The sequence below is a fragment of the Coregonus lavaretus genome, assembly GCF_964263955.1.
Source record: "Coregonus lavaretus genome assembly, chromosome: 28".
In the NCBI taxonomy this organism is placed as follows: domain Eukaryota; kingdom Metazoa; phylum Chordata; class Actinopteri; order Salmoniformes; family Salmonidae; genus Coregonus; species Coregonus lavaretus.
Window position 1 is genome coordinate 11,676,197 of NC_140015.1, and position 10,557 is coordinate 11,686,753.

A 10,557-nucleotide genomic window follows, 5' to 3' on the forward strand; every position below is an offset into this window, starting at 1 on the left:
AATACAGATATGCATCTGTTGGTCACAGATACCTTAAAAGAAAGGTAGGGGTGTGGATCAGAAAACCAGTCAGTATGTGGTGTGACCACCATTTGCCTCATGCAGCGCGTTACATCTCCTTCGCATAGAGTTGATCAGGCTGTTGATTGTGGCCTGTGGAATGTTGTCCCACTTCTCTTCAATGGCTGAAGTTTAGTTGTTGCTGCCTCTTGGACCCCCCACGGGCCTGGGCCCAGGGGCTTCAGCCCCGTTAAACCCCTGCATTGCTCCAGCCCTGAGTTTATTAACATTCTTCATCAAGAATATGGGCAAAATTGTATTATTGGCAATGAAAGAGGTGGGAATGTTATTCCCATGTCATATAATTGCTACATTTACTATCAATATAGCATTACAAATAGTTTTCCAGATTTTATTTTGGAGATTATTTTTCGGGATGTGAATATTGGATCCAACTGAGACAACCTGGTTCAATTTGGGTCCCGAGGCAAAACAAGTTGAGAAGCATGGCGTTAGAGGGTTTGGCTTCATCGCCTTCACATGCACATCTACCTCCTCTACCTCCTCTACCTCCTCTACCTCCTCTACCTTCTCTACCTCCTCTACCTCCTCTACCTCCTCTACCTCCTCTACCTCCTCTGCCTCCTCTGCCTCCTCTACCTCCTCTACCTCCTCTACCTCCTCTACCTCCTCTGTTAGAGTGTAGAAGTGAAAGCGACTGGGGCCATTCAGCTTGGATCTTGACAGAATTAGAGCCAGACATCCTGAAAAGAGAATACAAACAGAAATCCCCCATAAAACTCCTGGAATTTACTCTGGCAGATGCAGGGCACACACATAAACACACAGAGAGAGAAGACTGCATCTCCTATGACAGACTGGACAAGTATGTAACTCTAACCTCCCCTAAATGGGGCATCTCTGTCCATGTGACAGCCAATAGGGCAGGGGTCTCCCCAGAGTTATTACAGCCCTCCAGAGGCAAGTTCAGCCATGCTCGGCTCAGCTTTGCTCTGGCTCAATGAGCTCAGACTAAGCAGAGTAGAGGTTTGAGAGCTGGTCCTATAGAATGACATAATAGTAAACTATAGAATCTCTGAGGCTGCTCCTATTAACAAAGAAGATCATACTATGTAAAGAAGCGTAGGTACCTACGGACACCTCACCCTAATTCCTCATGAGCGCCAGCCAAGTGTTCTGTTGGTAATAAGCTGAAGCATCTGGGATTTGGACGTCAAAAGCAACGTAAATTGTGAAATCATTAATTTATAAGGATCACAGAGAGGCTTTGTCCCAGGACAGCAGGTGTTCTCATGATTCATAACAGGTCACACAGAAAGAGAGTGTTCATCAGTCCTCATCCCTCTGCTCTCCACCTGCGTTACATCGCTGACGCATCATAGCTGGCACATACTAACTATGTGTTCACATCATACAATGGTTCTGGTCATGTGGTGGTTATAGGGTATGGGAAGATAGCACTGGACAGGTGAGGCAGCTAGTTCAAATCCACCTGTGTATCTCCTGCCTTGCTCCTGGACTGAGGATAAGACAGACCATTGTCTAGGCACCATCTACTGGCCTGTCTATCAGTACAGGGATGGCACTGTGGGAACCAGATTAATATGCATACGGCCATGCGTGCAAGCAGAAACACACACACACCATAATGGTGTGTGATATGGTGACAATTGGGTACAAGCGCCACTTTGAGATCAAAATAAACATAGTCAGAGAGAGAGTGAGAGCGAGAACGAGAGCGAGAGCGAGAGAGATTATTGTACCATCAGGACTATTATGATGACAATGTCAGACACTGAGCATACTGAGCACTCTAGCTCTGGCCTGGACCAACATCCATCTGGAATGTGTTAGGACAACATCGGCACGCTCACCGAATGACGGGATAATCCCTGGGAGGCAAAGAAAGAGGGAGAGAGAGAGGGAGGAGAAGAAGAGAGTGGGAAAGAGAGAGAGAAGAAGAGGGAGAATGACGCCAGAGGGGTGAGATTCGTGGCAGAATTGGAAAGAGAGAAAGAGGGATAGAGGGAAGAACTGAATAGGGTAGAAGAGAGAATCACAAAGGACATGTTGACATGGACCAGGTCCACTGTGAGAGCTGGATTACAGACAAAGCAGGGGGAAGAAGTGATGAAAAGATCCATGGTAGGAACACTTTGTGTCCAAAGTCCACCATCTACTGGTAGAAAAGGAGATGCAGCACTGAAGCAAACAGAAAGCATGCCAGGATGCAGTGTCACTTAATATCCTATAGATGTCACTATTGCCTCATATTTGATCATTTGAATAAAGGCAGACACCGACATCTAGTCATGGTACTGTAGCAGGTGGAGGACATTATGACAGAGGAGAGGAGGTGGCTGTGACTAGGGCAGTGATTGAATTAGTGCTCTCTCCCTCTCCCTCCCTCTCTCTCTTTCTCTCTCTCTCTCTCTTTCTCTCTCTCTCTCTCTCTCTCTCTCTCTCTCTCTCTCTCTCTCTCTCTCTCTCTCTCTCCCTGCCTCTCTCTCTCTACACCCCCAAGCCCCTCACTCATATCATCAATAATATATGGGCCTTGTTTCCACTGCCACAATTAATCCTCTATCGTTACTATAATTAAAAGGCAGAAATCCCACAAGATGGTTCAGCTTGGCCGGGCATGGGCTGGCACGGGAACTGATGAAGAATCCCTGAGCCACGCACACCCTGTAGCCACACACACACAGATACACACACACAGACAGACACCCAGTCAGGCAGGCAGTCTAACTAGACAGACACACAGATGGGGAGACACATAAGCAAAGCACAAAGTAGTGTGAGTACTTTTCTCCACCTCCATACAGACACACAGACACACATGGACACACACACAGACAAATGGGGCTGGTATCCACGGCGGCCAGAGCCAGGCAGCACAGAGACAGAGAGGTGGAGCTGTCTAATGCTGCAATTAGGACTGCACTGTCTTGGTGAGCGGTGAGCGCACAGGGATGAATATTTCAGACCGGATATCTCCATGGGCACCTATGATGTGTCCTGGCAGACCTACAAACACACAAACACAGACAGAGCTGCCAGGGCTGCAGGGCTACTGTATGCCTCTCAACTAGGCTACATTACCATTAGTGTCAAACCTAATGCATGAGCTGAACCACAAACTCATTTCATAAAAACGCTCTTTTCTCTTCACTTCTTCAGTCTTTTAATGATTTTTAGGAAGCTCCAGTGCACACACAATCTTATGGGTACACAGAAACACACACACACACTAACCCACCCACCCACACGCACACACACACACACACACACAGATGAGCAGTAGAAGCACTCCCCCTGGTGTGTGTTCATTGTGGATGCTGGCTGCACACAGACCTCCTCCTGCCCCTTCATCCTCGGCCCCATCTCCACTTGATTTATCGCTCTCAAATACCACTGCACTAATTAGTCAAGTAATTAATTAATAGCCATTTGCATTTGTGCATATGCAATTAGGAGGCTGCAGAAAGGAGAGTGCAGATGGGGTCTGGGAGACTGGCGGGGGTGTGTGTGTGTGTGTGTGTGTGTGTGTGTGTGTGTGTGTGTGTGTGTGTGTGTGTGTGTGTGTGTGTGTGTGTGTGTGTGGTGTGTGTCAAGGTTGTAGTGTAGGACTTGCATCAAAGATGGAAATACGTGTAATCTGGTCAGAATCGTGGTAGCGTGGGACGCTGGGAGGTGACAGGTACAGGGGTGTGGCAAAATGACTTTGGTAGACATCCCTGTGGTAGATAATCTGACCAACCAATCTACTGCAGCCAATGAGAGTCACAGTGTTGAAGTATACACTACCGTTCAAAAGTTTGGGTTCTTGTTTTTGAAAGAAAAGCAATTATTTTGTCCATTAAAATAACATCAAATTCATCAGAAATACAGTGTAGACATTGTTAATGTATTAAATGGCTATTGTAGCTGGAAACGGCTGATTTTTAATGGAATATCTACATAGGCGTACAGAGGCCCATTATTAGCAACAATCAGTCCTGTGTTCCAATGGCACGTTGTGTTTGCTAATCCAAGTTTATCATTTTAAAAGGCTAATTGATCATTAGAAAACCCTTTTGCAGTTTTGTTAGCACAGCTGAAAACTGTTGTGCTGATTAAAGAAGCAATAAAACTGGCCTTCTTGAGACTAGTTGAGTATCAGGAGCATCAGCAATTGTGGGTTCGATTACAGGATCAAAATGGCCAGAAACAAATAACTTTCTTCTGAAACTCATCAGTCTATTCTTGTTCTGAGAAATGAAGGCTATTCCATGCGAGAAATTGCCAAGAAACTGAAGATCTCATACAACGCTGCGTACTACTCCCTTCACAGAACAGTGCAAACTGTCTCTAACCAGAATAGAAAGAGGAGTGGGAGGCCCCGGTGCACAACTGAGCAAGAGGACAAATACATTAGAGTGTCTAGTTTGAGAAACAGACACCTCACAGGTCCTCAACTGGCAGCTTCATTAAATAGTACCCACAAAACACCAGTCTCAGTGTCAACAGTGAAGAGGCGACTCCGGGATGCTGACCTTCTAAATTGCTTTTCTTTCGAAAACAAGGACATTTCTAAGTGAACCCAAACTTTTGAACGGTAGTGTATGTGAGTGTTGGCACCTAAAGGACTCCACCTTTATAGAGCAAACACCCACTGAAGGGTCTCTAAGTTATAGTATATATTGGGTGGTTGTTTATATTCAACAGACAAGGATAACACACAGATGTTTCATAATCTGGCAAAATCCATACACACACACACACAGCCTATTTATTTTGCATAAACTCTTCTCAGTATTCTAATACCAGTTTACAGCCACCATGTTTGTTGTCTCCTTTAGCCTATCATTGGCTAAAACGATGCTGTTGACATTTGCCATTTATTTTGGCAAGGTGATTTGAAGGATTATTGGGACTTGTTGAAAAGCACGGGTAAGGCAACCCGTGCCCACCGCCCTCCATTCCCGCCTCCCCAGTGCCCAGTGCTGCTGAGGTAGGGCACCGATTTGGCTGGCAGCAGGGCCTAACGTGATGCCTTCCATCCCCCACCTTTGGAGTGGTGCCAGGATGCCATCCTCTCTCTCAGCCCATCAGGGACTGGATGGGACACATTATGTGCAGAATCATGACCCCCATAGCCACAGCTGTTGCCACACTACTGCTGACCCCGCAGGTGACCCTCCCCTGGTGGGTGTCTGACTGAGATCTCTGGGGAGTTGGAGGAGAACTTGACCCAAGGACATGAACCCATGGTGCTATTTTCCTGCTTCAAAATGTCCCTTTGCCTGCCTCTCAATTGTCTGTCATTGCTGTGCCAAAGGACAGACACATGCATGCCAACTTGGACCTGGTGGTCACAGAGCTCGTTTTCCAGATTAACTTCACTAATGCCTGCCTAATGGTGAGATATTGGAGTTGGAACTTGGAATAGAGATAATTCAGAGATGCCGATGACACAAGAAGGGGCGAAGAGGAAAGCAGGAATTCGCAGGCTTGCAGGACTCTTCTTTATAACGCCAATCAGTTGGTTAGTGTGCCAACGCTCCTCCCACTCTGGGCACCGGCACAGATGCCAGCTCCAACCACCCCCCGGCCATCTCCCTCACCGACCCCCGCCCTTATCCCGTCCCTGGTGGGGTCGCACACCTGGGCCCCATCGTTGTTGCTGTGCAGGAGGACTGGCGCTCGCTCGCCCCTCAGACGCCCCTCAGCGTCGCACTCTGAAAACACCAGCGCTCAAGCAACCTCGTCGTCCCTCCTACGGGTGCTCACGTCTAATCTCCGATCTCATCTCACGAGCACCTGTAAATAACAAACAATCAATAGGGACTCAATAGCCGACATTTATCTGTCTGTCCGTCTCTATTGAGGGTGAGAGTCATTAATCGTTCTGCCCGTAAAGTCTGCGCGCAATGCTATTTGTTTTGATTGTTTTTCCCCCTGAATACCTCACTATAATGCTATTCAATTAGGTAAATAAATAGATAAACAATATCGCCTTCTGTTCCCAGGTCTGTAAATGCACCCCAACCCCCTCTCCTTGAGCACCGTTGTTTTATGCATGATATCGTTTAACATAACCCTTGGGTTAAATGTAAAAAAATATATATATAAAAATAAAGGCAAATACACCAATAATACCCGTTGTCTACAATAAACGTTTTTGTTCCACATTTTTCTGTTTCCTCTCTTTCACTCGAATTGTCTCCGTCTCAGTTTCTCTCTTTTTCTGGCTGTGTGAGCGCGAGCGCAGTGACAGATGGCGGGGCCCTCTTCCCTCGAGAAGGCAATCTCTCCGAATGCGGGCGCATGTCAATCACCCGCTCTCATGTGATGGCTCTTGCCAGTGACGTGCCAACCATATGGCCTGGCATCATAGCTAGTATGTAACCCTGCCTGGTAGCAATGCCACACTGTCTCAGAGCGCGCGCGCGGATAGCACACTGAAAGCACCCTGCCGCACCTATTGGAGCGTTTGCTCGCGGTCCCAGAAGATGGTCTGAACTCACGCGCTTTCCACCCTTTCAAGAGCTCCCGCGGAGGTAAGTTGGAGTGTAAACAAATCGACGAGTGACCTTCCCAAAATGGAAAGTAATTAATTTAATAAATAGAGATTAATAATGCAAGGCTAATTCGTGACCGTTTTTTGGTGGATCATTGTGCCTCCTGTAAACGTCTGTTTTGAATTCACTCAGCTATATGTCATTTTTGAACATTTGGATTATGGTATAGCTATGATTCTTCGTTTGGCACGATGTTATTTGCCCTTCAACTTTTAACAGCGCGGACCTCCATTCTGTGTGTTAATTATAGGCTGGGCGTGCAATATAATATTCCATGCTTATTTTGTTCAGAAAACAGCTATCCACAAAGACAAGCTCTAGTCTACAGCATATCTCTGTGGACAATCGAAAAAATAGCAACAATCTTCCTCCTGAATGTAATTAATTTCAGTAGTCAGACAGTATACGGCATTAATTTGATTAGTGAAAAATACAAAATAAAGCCTGTTTCTATGGATCTATGGAAACAGAGAGATGAAGAGAGAAAGATACAGAGGGAGAGAGAGGGGAGGCAGAATTATTCTTCACTGTCAGCTAATTATTTTTGCGTCTCATGGCATAGATGGAATATTTATCGATGATTTTATCTGGGTGTTCATCTTGGAGAAAATGAAAGGGTGGGTGGGGCGTTATTGAAAGCGAATGTACAGTAGGCTAATGCGGACGTGATTTATTTGTGTTTGTGTAGTTTTATCATCCACAATTATCCTCCAACAGCACAACCTTTTACATTCCAAATACATCGATAGCTCCCCTAAATCACGCAAGCACAGGCCATGCAAGATGAGCTTATTGTTGCAATGTTACAACAACAAACTAAAAGGTTTCTAAAATGCATTTTTTATATATATTTGAAGACTGCTAAAAGGATACAAGCAATTTCTCCAACAAAAAGTGGTTCAGAATCGTTCAGTCGTGCATACTGAATTATGTGTGAAATATGTTTCTTGTAAGGTAGTCTACATGGTCTGTTAATTAAACGTTTTTTTGTTAGTGTTTTAATTGAGCAAATCTCTTGAGCCTGAAATTTCAAAACGAGATTCTGCCTCTGGCACACCCTCGAGATAATTAGCACCGTATTCCTCCTGGTTGACTTTGGGTCCACACACATCACGTAACCCAACCACAGTTTTCCATAGCCTAGCAGAGATACAAGAGATGTACAGTGATTTAGGGTGACAATATGTTATTGGTTTGAGATGGTTTAAACTGTCCATCTATCATCTCTTTGCACTGGCTATTTACATTCAAATACCATCTCGTTTCTCCTTTTCGGATAATTTATGCTATTTTCAAAAAGGCCTGGCTCAATCAACTTTGTATTTTTGGATTATAATCTTTGGATGATATTCTAATTGGCGTTTGGGTAAGATATTTACAAATTAAATAATTATTGAGTGTCATAATAACAATGTACATTATTATTATTATTATTATTATTACTATTATTACTATTATTATTATTATTTATTGCCAATCAAAATTGACCTCTACGGATATGATAATCTTGTATTAACCCATGGTATCCTATAGTGCCCTCTGGTAGGCTATAAGGCTGAGCATTACAATAAAACAGTGGCTCTGCAGGTGTGGTAGAAGTCATTTCAATGTCAAATTTTACAAAAATATGATAGCCTATTCATTCAAATAACTTCAGATATCCACACACAATATTTTGTGATCTCTTCTGACACGATGATCAACACCAAGGTAGACAAACTAAAATTAGACTATAAATGTACATATCCTCATGCCATGCTTTTTGTGGAGGTGGGTATAGTGTGGTGGAATAGTGCTGGAATGTAGCCAGGAGTATGTGGGCGTCGGGGGGAGTGAAAGTAGGGGCACGTCGCTTCACAGCGCGCCCCACGGGATCTGTAATGTGGCCTGTACCGCTGAGACCCGCTGTGCGAGGGCAGGAGGGGGCACATGGACGACAGCAGGGAATTAAATAGGGGACCAGTCGGGCGATAGACCCAGGTGTTCACTGAAATGTTTCCGATGGCATGCTGTTTTAGTTTCTCCCAACAGTTATAATTTAAGTCTTATTTGGCTATTTATTTCCTCTGGCTTTATCATGAAGAGCTATTAATTAAAACTTGAGTATTATCCCATTGTTGTTGAATGCATTTCATTACATTCTTGTTTTTCCCTTTAGCCCTTTTCTGATTTGAAACGTCCTCCCTCATACAACTTCCTTTATCTCTTTCAGTGCCGCAATGTTGACTAGGCTGTTCAGTGACCCGTCGCTGCTTCCCGATATGCATAAGTATTCGGCCTGGGCAGAGGACAGCGAGAGCGAGGACTCGAAGACCAAGGATGATGAGGATCACTGCCGCGTGGGCGATGACGACATGGATGTCCAGGACCTGAGAAGCAGCCGGGCACATTCTGAGATCGGCGGTGAAGACGAGGAGGACGACGAGGCGGATGAGGACGAAGGAGAGGACGGTGCAGAGGGGGACGGGCCCAAAAAACGGGGCCCTAAGAAGCGTAAAATGACACCTGCGCGTATCGAGCGCTCCAAGATGCGTCGTCAGAAGGCGAACTCACGGGAGAGGACGCGCATGCACGACCTGAACTCGGCGCTCGACAATCTGCGTAAAGTGGTGCCCTGTTACTCCAAAACGCAAAAGCTCTCCAAAATCGAGACTCTCCGTTTGGCCAAGAACTACATCTGGGCCCTCTCTGAGATCCTGCGCTCCGGGAAGAAGCCTGATCTTGTGTCCTACGTGCAGACGCTGTGTAAAGGACTGTCCCAACCCACGACCAACCTGGTTGCGGGTTGTCTGCAGCTCAACTCCCGAAACTTCCTAACGGAGCAGTGTCCGGAGGGGGGACGCTATCCCGGCTCCAACTCCTTCTCCATGCATCCTTACCCCTACCAGTGCTCCCGCCTCTCCAGCCCTCAGTACCAGTCTGGTTCCAACTCGCATCCCTTACGGACACACGGGTACTGCTCAGCCTACGATTCACTGTACGGTGGCAGTGGATCTCCAGAATACAACAGCCCAGAGTACGAGGGGCCCATCTCCTCTCCCGTGTGCATCAATGGCAACTTTTCTATGAAGCACCAGGGCACTACGTCCCCCGAGGTAGCCGAGAAAGGCTACCATTACTCTATGCATTACTCCGGCCTGGCCGGCTCTCGCCCCACTGCTGGCCACATATACGGTTCTTCAGCGGTGCGGAGCAGCATCCAGTCTGAAAACGTATCGCCTTACCACGACATGCACCTGCACCACGAAAGGGCCCCCGTCCCCGTATACGATGAACTCAATGCGTTTTTCCACAACTGAAACGGCAGTAAAATTGCCATGTGTGTGAGTCTTCTTGCAATCAACAATCAATTAGTTGCCCACCTTTGGCAAGGCGCGTGCACGGTCACCCCCCACCCCCTCCCCTAAACCTTAGTCCCAAAGGACTATGACACCAGACACTGACCATTGTGGAAAAAGCGTTTTATTTATTGTTTTTCTATGTCCTTTTATATAATTGTATTTATTTTGTATCTATTCTGTGACGATGGGATGCTGTGAAAATGTTGCATTTGAAACGGAATGTGTACAGATTTGACGGTGATTGACATATGGATTATTATTGAAATAGCTAGATGAACAGAGTTAAAATGCAACCAGATAGTCACGTTTATAACATTGTAACAACCGATGATTCTGTAACTAATTTGGAAATAATAGCCTAATCTGAAAATAGATGATTAAATTAAGAAGCAGGCAGTGCACTTAAAAGAAAGCACGTCGCAGAGATAGGAAGATATATATTTTTTAATGTCGACAATTGGCAACAGCTATGTCAGAAAATAAAACATATTTCACATCTATGCAAGAAATAGCCTACGCCAAACGAGTATACAAGGACCAATTATAGGCTATATCTAAAATAGTGTACATGAAATCATTAATTTAATACTTCTCAACAATATCGTTTCATTGCTGCTCGGCCCCTATTC

General features: G+C 45.5%; 1 protein-coding gene across 1 annotated transcript; it reads left to right on the plus strand.

The window, feature by feature from the left end:
* Positions 1 to 8,806: 8,806 nt before the first annotated feature.
* Positions 8,807 to 9,886, plus strand: LOC311103958 (neurogenic differentiation factor 2-like; the record flags this gene model as incomplete). Its single annotated transcript, XM_084145598.1, has 1 exon — positions 8,807 to 9,886. One exon carries the CDS (start codon positions 8,807 to 8,809, stop codon positions 9,884 to 9,886), a length of 1,080 nt encoding a protein of 359 aa, XP_084001724.1.
* Between the last annotated feature and the right edge of the window lie 671 nt (positions 9,887 to 10,557).